At 41.7% G+C, this 17,866-nt stretch overlaps 1 protein-coding gene across 5 annotated transcripts in view; it reads left to right on the forward strand.

Annotated features, from left to right (window-relative positions):
- Nucleotides 1-1,118: 1,118 nt before the first annotated feature.
- col16a1 (collagen, type XVI, alpha 1) overlaps nt 1,119-17,866 on the forward strand; it is an 82,358-nt gene continuing 65,610 nt past the window's right edge. For all 5 annotated transcript variants that reach the window (XM_030740518.1, XM_030740521.1, XM_030740520.1 and 2 more), the window contains exons 1-4: nt 1,119-1,431; nt 6,757-6,885; nt 16,178-16,246; nt 16,345-16,462. In XM_030740518.1, the coding sequence (XP_030596378.1) occupies nt 6,810-6,885; nt 16,178-16,246; nt 16,345-16,462 (263 nt within the window). In that variant the 5' untranslated portion in view covers nt 1,119-1,431; nt 6,757-6,809. The remainder of the gene's footprint in view (nt 1,432-6,756; nt 6,886-16,177; nt 16,247-16,344; nt 16,463-17,866) is intronic.

Here is a 17,866-nt window from a genome sequence, read left to right on the forward strand (position 1 = left end):
AATGTGCTTTAAAGAAGAAAGGAAGCTAAACCTTCTTTGCTTATGCCATCAAACCATACAAAGACACATGCACACATTTGTCCAGATTCCCCAGAGGCAGTGGCTGAATGACCGCATTTCGATCAGTGCTGATAGTTCAAAGAGGACACTTCTGGGTAAGCATCTAGTTCAAAGCATTTCCAGCTTTACTAGACAGAGGTGAACCCATTTGAGTGGATGGATGCTATTTAGACAGTTTTCACATTTTCCTTTTATTTATGTATTTATTTATTTGAACTAGGGGTTAAAGCTAATGAGGGAGTTAAAGATAACTGCTCAGTAGAGAGGTTGACCTCTCAACAGAGGACAGGAATAAATATCTTGAAGATGAGAGCACACTCTCCTACCTATTCTCCCACAGCATCTGAGGTAGGCATGAATAAATCAAACAGCAAAGTGATATTTATTTGCCTCCTGAACTATTTACTTACTGACAATAAAGGTGAAATTTATGTGGCTGTTAAGACCAGTGTTTCTGGATGGTCAGGGGCTCCAACCGAGGCCACTTTATGGATTGGATGCAATAAAAGCCAGTGATAAAACAATATGGAAGCTGTGGAAGTGGCCTTCAATCATAAGTAAGTATGATAAGTAAGTTCATTAATTTTAATGGAGTAAATTCTTCTCCATAATGCACCAGCCAGGAGAGTGTAATCTCTATTTCTTCTCTTAATACAGTGCTTTAACCCACACAGAATAGAACCTAGTTTTTTATTTGTTTTTTTTTTTGCCCCTCTGGTATGCCATGAATCAAATAGTAAGAGGTGAGAGGGAGATGGAGGCAAGATGACGAGGAGCGGGTGAAGGGTGTGTGTGCGGGGGGGCAGAGGGTAAAGACGGGATAAAGGCCTGGAACAGCTTGCCAGAACGATTAGAGTGATGCTCAGGGCTTATTTTCCAGCCTTGTGGACAAGGTGATGTCACCACATGTTTGAGAGATCTCGCAAGGAGAGAGGGAAAGAGGAGGGAGAAAGAGGAGAGGAGAGGTGAGGTGAGGTGAGGGAGGGGCGCTTTGAAAGGAGATTGGAAGAGACACAGGCTGGAGGAAGAGGCAGAGACCAAGGGGGGACAAAGTAATAAGAAACCGAGAGACAGACAAGAGAGAAAGCAAAGAGGAGGGCGAGAGAGGGAGAAAGACTTGGGATCAGCAGAGAGGGGAGGGGAAAAAAAAGTTGGACACGGGTAATCTTGCAGTAACTTTTTTTCCCTCTTTCCTTTCTCTGTGGAAGAAGACTCCAGAGGGGGGGGAATCAAGGGGACAAAAAACAGACTGGATTACATTTGTCTGCATTTGCATCGCCCTGCAAGTTTCCCAAACCGGACCTTGGATATATAAACGCACAACAACGGATTAATGTGGTCGCAAATTTGTGGATTTATCAGTAATTGAAGGTATGACTTTAAGAGGCTTTTTTTTTTTTTTTTTTTTAAAGCGATGTTTTAGTGAAGTGCAGTGGAACTTAACGATGGAAGTGTTGCAGTAGTACAGTGCAACAAGCGAAGACTGCTTACAGTAGGATGCATCACGTGAGGATACAGGCGTACCATACTGCGGGGTTGGCCAAATAAATACCACAAACTCACTATCTGGGATACTGAGCAAAAGTACTCTAAACTTGCTCGTTCTCAGCGGAGATCATTAAAGTTGTATCTCCTCAGCGGTCCGGACTCGTGTAGCTGTAGTAAGCTAGTATTCTTTTATTGGATTTTCCAAGTGATGCTGATTTTCCCTTCACATCTGAGTCAGGCCTGGGTACAGAACGGCTGAGGTGTTACTGTATTTTTGCTTATTTATTTATTGGCTCGCAGCCAACCCCTGTGGCATAGAAAAGTCTCCTCACAGCACAGTTTTGTTTTGTTTTGTTTTGTTTTTTTTATTCTTTTTTACGGCTACATGTATTTCATTCGACAAAAGTAATGTGGGAGCAAAAGCTTGGACTGACCTCAGATCAGTCTCTAAAAACTTCTTTTCACTTCCCGGGAGAGAAAAGGAGCAGCGGAGGAGTGGGGGGGCTTGAATACCGCAGTAACATCTGTTTTCCTTATTACTCAGCAATCCCATGTTTGCTGGATTTTGCATCCTGTGTGCACCCCACGACTCACGTTAAAAAAAAAAAATCCAAGGATAATTCCCCCCGCCCCCTACCCTCACTCCTTCAAAATGTGGAACATTTTACAGGCTGCCCTGTACTATCAGTGGGATTGCTTTCAGTGAAAGCTCATTTTGACTAAAAAAAAAAAAACTTTCACATACAAGTTTAGAAACTCTTGCATGCAACAGAAGTCTTGTACCACCAGTAGTCTCTTCATAGCTCTGCTTAACCTGCTGCAGGCTGCCTGTGCAGTGCATATCTGTAGGCCATACAGCAGTATCCTTTTCCATAATATTTCATCCATACCAACCTTTGTTGGGCCTACAGCAAACTGTATCATCCACTTGGCTCTTTTGCTTATTCAGGTCAACTGGGAAATGAACATTAGTCAAGCTGAAGAAAATCGTCTGCTGGCTCAAGGCTGGCTTCAACCACAACATAGGCCAGAAGCCAACTGGGTCGCGTCATCAAATTAGGCCTCACTTTGCATCCTTGCTTTTGCAAGAGGGCCGGAGGTGTCCAAGGGATTGGAACTTCCAGGTACCCCTGAGCAGAGGCAGGGACAGTTTTATGCATTTAGAACTGCCTTCTTTTCCTGGTCTGATTCACACTAACAAATATTCAAATACAGCCGCTGAACACTGCCCAGAATGTAAGACTAGTAGAAACTTGTTGCAGTCTCTCTTGAGGGTTCCACAGGTTTAGATCTTACCTTTGCTAGTTTGTACGGTTCTGCTTGTGGTCAGTTGATATCTGGAGTGTCAAATCTTTTTTTGGGGGGGTGGGGGGGTCTTCAGCCACTTTCATTTAAAACAAGTGTGTGAGAAGTTAAAACATTTCAGATGCAGAGCATGTGTGTCATGTCTTCCAAGCAAAATGCAGGTTGGGAGGCAGCATTTTACTGGCACCAGCATCCAGCAGTAGTATAACTAGTATTGTTTGAACCCATAATTTTACTTAGCACTGCATTCAGAAGAATAAAAGGTACTTTGAATCCCAGACTTTCATAACTTTGACACCCCCCCCCCCCCCCCCCCCCCCCCCCACACACACACACACACACACACACACACACACACACACACACACACACACATTTAGCTTCAGCATAAGGTTCAGATTTGTGCTTTGAGGTCCCAAAAACCACTGGGTGGATTTCCATGATATCTGATACACGCAATCGTGTTCCCCTCAGGGGTAACTCATTGTAAACTGTGACCCTCTGACTGATCTTACCATAAATGACCATCATCAGGTTAAAGTTTTGTCCTGTAATGTACTCTGGTTTAAGCTATTTACATCATTATCAGCTGCATTTGTATTTAGTTCTAAATTACCAAACATAGTATAAAAAGTATTTAAAAAAAATTCTTAAATCAGTATATGAGCATTGTGATGTTAAAATTTAGCTTGAAGCACCGCATTGCTCACTTACAGCCTTGCAGAGCTGCTATGCTATTGTGTAGCAGCTCCCAAATCGGCTCTTGCTCCCAGGTCCCTTTTCGACCGTGCATTCTTTTGAGGAATGCAGGGCTGACAGCAGTCCAGCAATCATTCTGGTTTTCTCACAATAAGAATTGACCAACCTTCCTCACAATAACAATTAGCAGAGCTGAGTCTGAAGCACCTCGTAAAGAGAAATTGAGTTTGTGATTGCCTTTGTGAACATTAGTTTCTGGTTGCATGGTGTAAAATGGCTCGAGTGTGTGTGCTTATGTGCATCCGTTTAGTAACTTCCTATTCAGTATGTCTGACCACGTCTCTGTATGGCAGCCCCTACTGTATATGAAGGTGTACAGGCAGGCTACCTGTCAGATAAGGCAGGGCGTCAGTTTCATGGCTGAATTCCAACCAACCTCTACTACGTCCCCATGTGCATCCTCTGCTCAGAGAAAACTTCCCTTGAGGATTTTGAGCTGGGTCACAACCTGGCGGGCCAATCAGGCACTTGTTTTTACAAACCCAGCAGCAATACCACTCTCAGAGTGTGTGTTTTCTTGTGCAATAGCCCAGACTAGATTGTGAACTGCTGCCTATCAATCTTCTTGCTTCTGGATGCTGTGAGAGACAGCTGGAAAAGCACTGAACCTTCAGATATTACACCACCACAGACACATTTACGCTGGGATCCTCCCATCTAAACAGATGCACACTATTCTAAACAGTGGGCTACAGGATCACTGTTATTTAATCATCCATATCTGGGCGGCTAATAAGCAATTCTCTTGTCAAGCCATAAAGTGGACATGTTTTATTTAACTCAGGCTTGTGCTGGAGATGTTCCATCTGTAAGCAGTGGCAATCATGATGAAATGCATGACAATGAAAATTGCTGAGCACAAGAGCCTCTGTTATTACTGTACGTAGGACCTTATCAGTGGCTCCTTTTTGTATATGTATTCAAATCCACAAAAAAATACAGGTACTGAGAGCTGTGCTGCAGTTCTTGTCTTTCAGCTTTTAGAGCCAAGATTTCCACATCTGTCCCTATTTCCTTCCTGTGTCTTCTCCATAACCAGTGACCCAATCACTCACAGGCGTGCTCACCGACTCGTGGCCAGCCCAGCGGCAAGCCCAGTGGCCTGACCTCATCCTGGCTTTACTGTATCTGTTATTGCAAGCTGTGTATGCAGTGCAGAGACAGAAAAGGAAAGACACACATCCATGGCAACTTATACCAGGAAGCCTATTAAACTGTTTTGGATTATGGCCAGATAATAATATCAATGAGCTGTAACTTTTCCCTCAGCTTGTGTTCTGTGGACTGTGATGCATTATGCATTATGTACTGTGCGAACTTTCTTATTATTGTGATCATGTGGCATGAAGCCTATAATAATGGCTGTAGCTTCAAACTACTCAAACATAGCTGTCTAAGGCTTTGATGAACTTTTCCACCCATCCAGCTGCAGGAGAAAACTTGCTTTTAATGTGTTCTTCTTCTCGTTTAGCTTACAGATATTTTCCACTTAATAGTACGCCTGCTGGCAACATCAGTGCAGACAGATAACTCGTGCCATAGCATGACTGTACAGGATCTTTCAAAGACCTCGATTCTTAAATAAACTGGTAACCTGATATATTGTAAAAATAAATAAAAAAATACAGAAAAGAAAGCAACCACTCCTTTGCTGTCTCCGTGTACTTGAACATGCAGTTTTGCGTGCATACGAGTGTTCCTGTCATCAAGCCTGTCTACATAAATTACTATAGAGTACCATGGCATACTCATGGTGGCCAAAAAGTTAAGTGTAAATGCTATTCGCCTTCACCATCTTTGCTACCAAACAATTTTTAGCCAACAGAAGCAGCATATGTTGTCAGCATGAATGATGACGCCGGTGTTAGCTTAGCAACATCGGGAATTTCACCTACAACATTTGTTGCGGCATAATTTGGTATTTACAGTATGTGTGTAACAGTGTTGTCATCACTACTGCACACAAGCACACTGTGCAGATATTATGCTGCATGAAAATACAGTATACTAACTGAAGTATCTGAATTGAGACACGCTACTTGAGTCAGCAGCTCCCAGAGCGGACTGCATACTGTAAGTGAAAGACTGGGGCAGGTCAGGCTCCCTCTGTTTCTTCAGAACATAATTTGAAACACTGTCCTGCACCATATTGTCTTTTAGCAGCTTGCTACAGAAGTCAGGTCAGGCTGGATGGCACTCACACACCACATTGTGTACCCCCAGGGGAGTGTGGGGGTCATTTCTCCTGGCAGACAGGACAGGTGTGTGTACAGAGATACAGTCTGCTTGCCTGCCTGCCTTGAGGGCCCTGCTGAACCTGTAAACACTGCAGAATTATGGGGTCCTCACACACGCCGAGGGCAAATCCGGGTCAGCTGGGATGTGTTTATGCGAGTGGGCGGCATTAGTGTGTTTATGCACGCACATTCTTGTGTGTGCTTATAAATGAGCGACTGTAGTAAGGAAGACAGACTGCAGAGAGCAAATATAATGATTATTTATACGTGGCATGCATTTTAATCTGCGCATGCCTTTGTGTGTGTGTGTCTGTGTGCTTGTTGTTTGGCCACGTGGAAGCATCTGGTACAACAGAGCAATGGCTCCAGTGGAATAGTCTCCAGATGTGTTTGTGTGTTTTGGCCCCTCTGTCTGTTTGACTCTAGACCAACCGTACTGCATGTAAATCATTTTGCTTTCATGTGCATCTTTTGCTTTTGTTGTCTTGCATTTGAAGCAGACTTTGTTTGTGTCAATCAGTGTATGCGATTATGGTCAAATGTGTGTGCATCTAATTGTAATTCCCCATATATAATTACACGTATGTGTGTCCGAGTGTGTGTAGCAGCCGCCCAGTCAAAGGCCAACCAGATGGACAGGATAATGACTATGATCAGACTTTATAGAGTTACACAACTTAATGAGGGCCATTCTGGTTAATTCATATGCCACTAACAAAGCCCGCATCATACCACATAATTAACACATCAACTGCGACTGACTCATAAATATACATCAACGTCTATTTAGGAGTCAAGCATAATGCACAGCTGTCGGCAGAGTGAGCAGACTGGGTGGCATGTTGACAGACTGAAGGAGGGATTTGACTTTTTTGACTTTCCCTTTTCCCATTTGTTCATCCATCAGCTGGTGGCCGGGGTGAGGTGAGGTGAGGTGGTGTTTTTAGGAGGAGTAAAACCATGTGGCTTCTCTGCTCCTCTCTGGCTGTGTTGGCCCTCAGCTTTGGATCATGTGACCCTCTGGTGTCCGAGCAAGGTGAGTTAAGCCTTTCCATAGAAGATGCAAACTCTAGTATTTGCATATGCAATGAAATGTAAAATTCAGAAATGTTTTGTTTAACAAAAAGATTTTTTTTTTTTAAACTAATATGCTTAATTTGTTTTTGTGACAAGAATTGGAGAATTGGATACATCCAAAAGACGCAAACTCCCTCTAGAGGCATACTGTCAAAAATCGCATATCTGAATGTATCGCTGGTTAACTTGCAAGTAATCCGAAACAGGACAGTGTCCTCTAGTGGCTGTGAAAAAAAATTGTAACATGCACACTGGAAACCTAAAAATACTTGTGTATTTTAACCCAAACCCTCTTCCTAACACCAGTTTAGTAACTATTGTGCCTGACTCCAATGAAGCACAGAAATCAAAATGAGAGAAAAAAAATGAGAGGAAAGTCTAACTGCTCTTTCTGAGTCAAACGTTGGCTGTGTTTGCCCCCTTTGTAGGTCCTTTTAAGTAGACACACTCCCATGTGTTATTACAGAAAAGTTTACAAGAAACGACCAATATGAGTCAAATTATTCAAATGTATCCATTATATTAATTGAGATTTTTAAATTTTCCATTATAAATGCTGATAGACAGGCTAATAGCTATTTTCAGCCAATAATATCGGACTACCGATACATCGTTCGGGCTCTAATCATCAGGACGGGGGGATTGTTGGGAAATGCCTGTTGCTTAAATAGCTATCAAGCTACCAAATAAGCCTGTTGCTTTTGTTAAGGCTGCTAAATTTAGCCTCAGATTACATGGACAGATATTCCCATTGAGCTCTCTCCAAAACAGTGAATGAATGTGTTTGAGAGTTAGTTTTTTTTTTTTTTTTTTCCAAATGGAAACTGAATGTACAAAAAGAAAATGAGTTACATCGCTACCTTTTGTGGACCACTTTTTATTCTTATTTATCAACTTTTCATACTGCAAAAGCTGTGAGCAAAATGCTTCTAAATATTAAAGGTCACAAAATGGAACACGTTGCTCTCAAACTGCTTCTGCTAACAGTTTACATGCTAAAAAGACAATAAAGTCATAAAGATGTGCCTTTATTGCCTGCAGCAGTACTTTTTTTAAGTTACAAACTGGATGTGTATTCTCTGAGTTTAATGGAACTGTGTCTGTCTGTGAGTATATGTACCCTGTAAGTATTATGGCCCCAAGGCAACAATGAAAAGAGTGTAATTACAACCTCTGTGTTCGATGCTGGTGGCTGTTGGTAGCTGTGTGGTTAGACTGTGGCAACAAGGCGTGTGTGTTTACCATGTGCGGTTTTGTTCCTCTTCATGAGCCGTCAGCCAGTTGAGGTTGAGTATTTGTATAGAAGAAACATGCAGCTGAATGTCTGTATGTGTGGTGAAATGCTAGCTTGCCTGTTTGTTGGTGTGTTGGGGCAAATGTGCATGTGTTACCATTTGTATCCAGGTGTAAAAGTGTGTGAGAAAGACACAGAAAAGCCAGAAAACAAGTGGCAAAGGAGAATTATTTTATTTTCTCATTTCTTTCTTTCTTTATTTTGCTTTCAACTGCCATACTCCCTTATCGCACTGTCAGTATGTTCTCAGGCCCGGATCTGTGATATCACTTGGGGGGCCGAGCAATCCTCCATAGCTGGCTGAGCTCTGAAGGGAACTTTGTGGAGGAGTGGGCCCCTCTTGGGAGGCTCTAGTCGGAGCATTTTAGATGAGACTGAGTCAGCTTGTTGCTCCCCTGAGTCTTTCCCTCCAGTGGTTGGAAGAAAGTGCTTTCTGAAGTGCAGCTATAATACTTAGTCCCAGCAAGCATCACATGCGCGTGCACTCACTAATGCTTATGCAGACACACACACACACACACACACACACATTATTCCTCCGACTCATCCAAATCACCACTTGCTGGTAATTTGCTGACATTACAGCAGGAAAGCAGGTTTAGGTAAAAAAATAGTGTTGACAAGTCAAGCTGGATGATCGCAGTACTAGAGTCTAACTGGCAAAGACTAGTCCCCATAGTTAAAGTCAAATTGTTGAAATTCTTTGCCATAAAGTACTAACACCATGCAATCTGAATGGCAGAGAAGAGAAGAGATTTACCACAAAGTTTAAAGAATCAATAGCTAAGTTTTTAAATCTGCACCTGAATAATGCGGCATCGTTGATCACCTTATAAGGTTGAGCCTATTTGTGCATCCAGTGATGTCGAAGGTACAAGGGGTGGTCCAGAACGTTGCTGCTGGCCCAGTTTGTTGGCTAACAAATGGCCCCTGACTGTTTTATCTGTGTTCTGCAGGGGGATAAAAAGGCTCCTTTGGAACTGGTTGCAAAAGGCAACTAATGAGGGCACAAAAATTTTAAACATTAACTCAAGAGTTAAGAAAGTAGTAGGCTATTGGATTCCATCCAAGTACTGTACAATGCATAAAAGTGACCATAATAGTCATTATTTACCTTTCACACTTTTCTCTGGTGATCAGATCCAGGATCATAAATTGATATAGGCACATGCGCACACAGGATGGCAAACATTATTTAATCCCAATTGTCCAGGTTTATTGCCATGCAGAGCTTGTAAATGTGTGTCATGATTCACTTTATATCCATGAGTGTGTGTGTGTGTGTGTGTGCGCGCGCTTGTGAGAGCATATGAAGTTGAGCCAGAGGCCTACAAGGGGAAAATGAGTGAGCTCATCTCCCTGCAGTGCTGTGTTTTAAGTCTTTCCACTCCTCTGTACTGCAATTTTATCTCTGGAAAATAACCAGGAATGCTCTCTCTCGTCTGTCTCATTTGCCCGACAGGACAAGTAATACACTCAGTCTCCCTCTGTCTAAATCCTTCTCTTTTTTTTTTATCACCACCTTCGTTTAGCTCTTTCCCCACAGGTTTACCTTACACAGGCTATATTTATTGTGTTGAACTATCAAATACATCACCCAGTGTGTCCCTTTCCTTCCCATATGTTGTCTTTAATAGACCCAGGAAGTGGAGAACTACCTCTGAGCCTGACTTTCTGCTGATCAGCAGCCCAGTCCAATTATCTTGAAATGCCACATTGTAAAGCACATTCAATAAGCACCATGCCATCTCTTATTCCAAACCACACAGCGCATACTCTCGACACTGTGAGCAGACTTGTGACCTCTTTCCTCTTAGAACGTACTCTGCCAAGTCTGTATTGCTCAGAAAACAAAACTACAACACAGGCCTGACCGCAACGAGGCACTGGTAGATAAGGCTACTGGTACTTTAACCTTTGAAAGTTTGTTAAATATCACTCACGATGCAAAAAAGGTCAAATGCAACTTATTTTTGTTGAAATATAGCAGAGGTCAGCTAAAGTTGAGTGGATAACTATGTACATACACATAGTTCTGTCATAATGAATGCCTTAAGGGTATGAGTTTAATCATGTGCTTGAGTTTCCTTACTGTCTGTCTACTTAGAATATTAATCACCCAGGTGTGTCCTTGCCTGACACATTTTTTACTTTTTAACCCTCCAAGCTAAGTGTAAGTATGTATACATCAAAAAGTAGAGTTTTCCCTTGCTAAAGACCTTTACATGTCTTGAATATTTATCTTTGGCAGTGTGGAGACTTGAGGGGAACATTCTCACCAGTGTGCTCTGCGACTGCCAGTGTAGTATCATTACCTGCTTTGGCAAGACTCAAACACAGCCCATCAAAGAGGAAGTGAACCCAGCCAAGACCATCCAATCTCTTTAAGGCTACATGCAGCTACTAGCAGGATCCTGGAGTGGCAGTCATACTTTGTGCTAATTAGCTTGTCAACAAGCAAATGCTTTCATTTGATCACAGCTTGAGAGGAAATGGGGTTCAAGTTCCGTAGTGTGTCCACTGCCAAAGTGCCTGAGCACGCCACAGTCCACTAAAAAATCATCCATCCTCTGAGTTTTGTAGAAGTAGTTTGTTTTTTTCCTCAAGTGCAAGTACAGATTTAACACTTAACTAGTTAACCTTAAAATAACAGCATTCCTTCCCACTTCTCATCCTTTTATCTGGAATATTGCATTTATTATGAGAGGAATATCTGTAGCCTATTAATGTCTCACTAGTAAATCAAAGAATCTCTGAATATGTGTGTCTAACCCAGTCATTGGATCCACATGTTTGGGACCTATAGGGAAATACAGTGTTGAGTTTGAGGTTGTTTGTGTTGGGTCGGCCTATTCCTAATAGCCACGTTTAGAATGAGCACTGTACTAGTTGTGAATAATGAGAAAAGCCTCCCCCAGCCCTTAGTGTGTGTAGATGTGTTCTGAAAAGGATGTTATATTCTCTTTGTTGAAGTATTAAAAGCTTATTCAAGCACTGAAGTGTTTATAGACTATTAAGCTATGTTAGCTTTAACTTTAGCAGCCTTAACTGTTCTAAGCATAATGCTTACATGTTAGCATGCTAAAGCTAATATCTTTATATTATGTTATCAGAACAAAGGTAGCACAACTTAGTCACGCTCACAGCAACGAGCAAAACAGCACATTGCTCTCCAGTGACTTTGTATTATATAAGGACCCGGCCACACAGTCCTGGCAGTCACTGGTTGCAAAGGAAAAATGGCTGGTTGCAAGTGGTTGCTAGTAGTTGCTATGAAATTGATTTCTATGCCCAATGAACCCATGGTGACCACTGTTTGCGGAAAGAGTGAAAGGGAAACCATACATCTGCTGTGATGGATGGGTTGATAGTGGTTCTTATGAAAAGGCAAGCTGAATGAAGAAGAAGCAGATGCTTTCTATCAGACACAGGGTCTAAAACAATCTGACACAGGAAAATCTAATATATATATATATTTTTTGCCCGTGTCTATTCTATATGTCATACTTAGTGTTTCCGTTTATTGAAATTCTGAGTTGCTGAAGGCTGTTTAAGCATGCTGAAAGTTGCCTGTGAAGCTTAGGTGTCCTAAAATTGTCACTGAAGAGACAATAGCTTTTTTTATTTTATTTAAAAAAAAACCACTTCAAACTTAATTTCTTTATCTTGGGATAGTATATAGTCAGCTATTCTTAGTGTTACCTCAGACAAGAAAAGTATAGCCTCAGGAGTGCTGGTCTGGGTGTTTGGCGTAAGTTGCTTTTCCTGAAGTGACACTTCACACCTCACATTACCTATTATGTTTCCACTTTCTCTTTTTTTTCTGCTCTCCTTTGTTCATCCTTCCTCATCTCTCCACCTTCTCCTCGCTTGTGTTGTTTAACTTTTTATTGTGCTGCCCGTTTGCCTGCAGCCAGGGTCTCTCCACTCCACACCTGACAAAGCCTTCATCTCGATTCTGTCTGATGGAACTGAGGCAGTGATGAAACCAACCCCCACACAAAAAAGAAAAAAAAAAAGAAAGCAAAAAGTAGCAACAAAAAAGGAGATCTTACCGTATCTTGACTTTAAAAAAAAAACAAAAAAAAACAACAAAAAAAAAAAACCTCTCAGTGGGAGATATAAAGACAGAGTCTTGCTTTATGTGTGTGGAGATGTGTGTGTGCTTGTGAGGCTGCACAATGCACTTTGTGCTGAGTTGGCAGATTAGATTTCGGGATGGAGCAGTCAAGTTATAAAATACAGTATCTGTGACTGTGTGTGTGAGAGAGAGGATGTGAGGACAGGATTTAAGAATGAGTGACAACATCAGGAGGCTCGGAATACTCTAAAACTGTGCTCGATACTTTCCCCACCGGTTCTATTGTTTGAAAGTCACGTCCAATACATGCGATTTCTTTGACTTTTAATCTCAAGTTTCTCTTAGCTTCCCCCAACATTGCTGCATGACATCTATTTTTCCACACCTTGATTTGTATTTGTTGACAGCAATAAGAGAATGACAGACTGCGGGGGCTCACTGGACAAAATGTGCTGCGCTTTGCAATACAGTCATCTGTATTTTGAAAACGAGATGGGCAGAAACTGCAGTGAGGAAAGTGACGATATTGACAAAAAGTGATGAATCACTAAAAGAGATTTCATTCTTTTTTTTTTTTCTTTTTTCTTTTTGGGCTGGCCTCCATGAAATGAAATTACAAGGTCTTGATCAAAGTTGGTTGGATGCTATTATATTAATCTGTTTCACCTCGTTTTGGAGTGAGCCTTGATAACACTGCATTTTGGCTAGAAACATGCACAGAATCATCCCATTGCATGCTCCAAGGCAGAGCTTCCTGCAGCGCTGCCTGTTTCGAAGGGCTCCAGCGACTAAAGCCGTATTTGGACGAGATTAGTATTGCCGTGGTGTTTAATGTGATTAAACTCCCACATCTGTGCTTCTTGTGCGGCACAGGAATCATGAACTCTCGTGTTTTACTGACACTGACATTAATATTAATTGTTGAGCCAGTTGAATGACAGCAAAATGTTCCTTACCAATAAAGGAATACTGTATCCAACCACATTTTTGAGATTCCGCTTTTGTGATATATTTAAACTTGTTCTTTCTGTGAACTGGTCTGCAGCATAGCAGCTCTAGCCCTTGTGAATTTGCACCGCAAAGGGTATCCAAAATTTCATTCCAGTGCAGACTTCATAACATAATGGTGCATACTCTCAAAAAAACCTTGGAAAAAAGGAAAAAAATGACAGATGCTGATTTGCCCAGAATTAATATAATCAGAAAATATCTGTGAAATGTGGTATGTATTTTGAGGTGGAATTTTTAGCTTGCAAATTATGGACATGGCAGATTCACCATGGTGGATTAAGATCACAAATTACTAGAGGTACCCCCCAAGTAACATTTTCCATTGTGAATAGGAGAGAGCACATTCTTTAGTCCTCTACTCAGTCTTCTTTTTTAGGTAATGCACAAAAAGCAACGGCGCCCTCCAGTTGAATCCTTCTTGAGAAGATGAACCTAGTCTTTAGTTTTACTCCTACCATTAAACCACTGACCAGAGAAAGCAGAGAAAGAATGAAGCCTTTTATCTAGTCAGCTGATATCAGTCCACTAATGCCCGCTAATTTATTCCAGTAGGCTTAATCATCCGTTGCTGCATGTGAACACAGGGTGTTCTCTCGCTAGCGTAGCCTTTCTCTTCATGCTGGAAGTAGGAAATAAACTTGCTGTCTCCTCTCTTGCCTGCTGGGTTTGCACAGAAGTAGCGAGCAGCTACCCATATGCATGTTCTGTTTGTGCCACACAGTTAGCGGATAGCGCTTCTTTAATCAGGTGCATCATTACGTCTTCCACCCTCCCTGTAGCAGCCACTGGATCAAACAACGTGTCCTGGCAGAAACTCACAACAACACACTGACTTTCTACATGGTTTTCTCATAGAAATTAGTGCAACGTGAAAGTCTGCTCTGTACAAATACATTTATTTAATGCATTATAAAGAAAAAATATAATTGTTTTGGACATAACATCTTAGCAGTTGCTACTTGCAATCTGTTGGTAGCAACAGTTGATTCTGGAAGGCTGTAAAACTTCTTAATTTACAATTAGCACCTTTAAGTAAGCCTCATTCTTTGAACTGATGTAAACAGCTCTTTAAGGCCTTCAGGCAAAACACAACAACACCAAACCCCCCCGGAGCCATTTGATGCTCCATCATAGGATCAACAGAAAGCTATATCTTTTATTTGTGTCAAAGGGCATGTGTCTACAGTAAGCTAAGCAAAAGCTTTTTCCTTTTCCCATTGCAGGTGAAATTTGTACTACCGTAGACACATACCCTTTGGCACAAACCTGTAATGCAGCACCGACCACAAACCAGCCGAAAAAGGACATTTGTGCTTTGCTCATAAATATATGTGAAAAGACCACGTCTTTTTAGAGTCATGTGACCAGATAGCTGAATCAGATATAAAGTTGTTGGCATGTTTGGTGCAGACTAAAGAGGATTCTCATACCGGTTGTGAAGCATGGTAGCAGAAATGTCCTGGTTTGGGGTTACTTTGCTGCCTCAGGCCTGCAGTTCTTGATCCAGCTATGAATGATGCAGCATATTGGAGAGGAACTGGACCATTTAAGGATCAAATGAAGGCTTACTGAATGACACTCCACTCCATATCTGAAAGCTGCAGAAATGTTATGGAGTGATTTGTAACGAGCAATATACGCAAAGAAAACAACCTCAAGCGTGCTGCAGCTGAAATAATTTTTTTCACCAGAGTCAGAGACCAGTGTGCAATTATGCAAATTGCAGATGAGTTATTTCTACCGAAGTGGGCAGTGCTACCTTTTAAAGCCAAGGGGGCGATTATATGTGTAGAGTCTTACTTGTGTTGATAATTTTTTTCCTGAATAAGTGATTGAAAAAGCACATCATCCTGGGAAGTCGTTCACCTGGGGAGTTCCTAGAAGTCCAAATATATCAAAAAGGCAACATTTTAATAGAACAGGATTATTTTTTTCACGTAAACACATTATGTTTGTCAAATATGGCCTTCCTTTCTGATTGATGGGGCAGCACTGCATGAGAAATATCTAATTTTCATTTTATGATTTTGGTAAAAGGCACATGTGAATGATCTAGAATAATCAGCAAAAGAGGTCATTTAAAATTATATATTTTTTATTATTAAATATATAGTGAAACAGGGCATCATATGCTTCCAGAAAATCTACAAAGTAAAAAAAAAAAAAAAAAAATCTGAAAAACTGTGCCCAGCAGAATGTCTTGCTCCTTGGCCCCATAGAGATCAATTAAAGGTGGATCACAGCGTTTCACAGGGTCCACGTCTACCTGTACTTGCCCGATTTCGCTACACACACACACACACACACACACACACACACACACACACACACACACACACACACACACACACACACACACACCCCACCCCTCCCCATAGTCAGGCAGGCCGCTCTGACAGGCAACACTTTTCTCTGCAACCTCCCCTGACAGGGTGAGAACACATCCATCAAACAGAGGCAACCGCGACAGACAAGCTTGGTGCTAGACAACCTGTCAGACTGGCTTGTGTTCCACTCGGCATAGCTTTGCCCTCATTTCATCTTCTTCTCTATGTTTTACACAGTTTTTTTTTTTTTTTTTTTCTTTCGGACTCCCTTTCACCCCCACAAACTTCCATTCTCCTTCCTCAAGATTCAAGATCAATATTTCTGTATATATATATTCCTGTATCTCAAATGTATAAATGTTTGAAGCTGCTGGCTCTCTGTCCATTTCACTCAGCAATAAGTGTCAAAGGTTATATTTGACACAACTTCTCCAACAACTTCTTTACATCTCACAAACGCTTGTCTTACAGTACATGTCGGGGATTTTACTTACTACATAACCTCGTTTTTATTTATTTATTTTTCCTCGCATCACAGATGTGCAGTGCCCATCCTTACAAGTGGAGGACTGGAGGTTTCCTCAGAGTGCCCGGACAGACATCACTGGTGAAAAGACGAGCTCCAATACACATGCTGTTACCTGAATTTTTATTTATTCTTTGGTTTTTTTGTGCTGTTGCTCACACATATCTTGTTGTTTTCAGGCTTTAATCTGGTGAGGCGATTTTCCCTGCTCAAGAGTAAAGATGTCAAGAAGATCCGCAACCCTCAAGGACCCGTCATCCTCCGCTTGGGCAAGACTGCACTCTTACGACCCAGCGAGTAAGTCCGCTGTACAGCTCTTGCTCTGCGTGGCGCACTGTTTTTCCCCAGCGCCTCCAGACATGCCTGTGCGTGAGCATACAGCCTTAGATCGCTGGGAATGTTTTACAGGAAGAGAACTAGTGAATTTTCTGCAGGTTTTCCAGCTTTCTGGACACCTGTGTGGACAGGCTCTCTGTTTGCATGTCATATCTGAACAAAGAGAACTGCAGAGAGACTGAATACCCTCAGCTGATGAGCCTCTGAACTCTCACACAAAATGTCAGCACTGTCCAGATGTGTGTATAATATTAATAAAAAAAAAAAAAGACAGACAATTGGCAAACCAATCTGTGATTGCATTTCCAGACATACCACTTCATTTCCCTCACCACTGACACAGGCTTGTAAACTGAACTGTAACAACTTGTTGGTTTTCCACTTGTAACCGCATGTACTTATTATAACCAGCTTTCATAACCAAATGCGTGACTTATAAGAGCGACGTCTTAATTAGTAGGTGGGCTGCAGTTGGCTGAAAAAGAAACAGGAAAAAAAAAAAAGTTTGATTTTAAAGGCTGAATTGGACAGCTCGTTCTTAACTCGTTTCTGCATGACGAGACCTGCAGCCATAAAATGCAGCAACTCATGGCTTCCTTCCCTTCCATGCTTTTGCAGCTTGACATGGTGTAATTATGCCTTCTTGGGTTTTCACGTCGTTATTACACAGCAGTCGGGCATAGACTGTGTTTGGAATTGTGTGAAAATTGCTTATTAGAGTTCTGTGCTGGCTTTTTTTCCGGCTGGATGAGCTTCTCTCTGCCCACCGATAAAGCAGTTTTTCAGAATGTGCCAATTGGGTCAGCACACAGTATTTTATCACTCTGTCCAGCGCCGCGAGCTGTGAGCTCCACTCACTTGAAAGGCCCGATGAATCTGTCTACGGAGCACTCTTTTTCGGTTGAGACGTTTTGTTCTAAAAGTGTCACATATATTGTTTGTCACAGAGTTAGAGAGTAGTCGTACTTATGAAAAAAGCTGGAGAAAAGCACCAAAAAAAACCTGTCACTTCTCAGGAAACCAGCATCTTAGGAGCCAAAGAGGAAATACCAAGATGTTTTTGTTTTGCCTCTAACCATACAAAGAAACGATGGGAACACCATCTCTTCTTCTCTGCTGTTGGTTTGGGATTTTGTGAGGGTGCAGCGTTTATTGAAATTTTGATGCCACCGAGAGCTTCACTGTCAGTTTTATCAGTGAAGAATGGTACCTGGGTGACTTCTTTTTAACTGAGACAGAAAATAATCAATGTTAGCACATCAGCTTTGCCTGCTGGGTACCTTTCATTTTGCTCGCGTCTCTCTATGCATAGAGCTCACTGCCATTTATAGGGCTCTCCAAATGATTGCACAAAATCTGAAAAAG

This window comes from Archocentrus centrarchus, chromosome 11, assembly GCF_007364275.1.
Source record: "Archocentrus centrarchus isolate MPI-CPG fArcCen1 chromosome 11, fArcCen1, whole genome shotgun sequence".
In the NCBI taxonomy this organism is placed as follows: domain Eukaryota; kingdom Metazoa; phylum Chordata; class Actinopteri; order Cichliformes; family Cichlidae; genus Archocentrus; species Archocentrus centrarchus.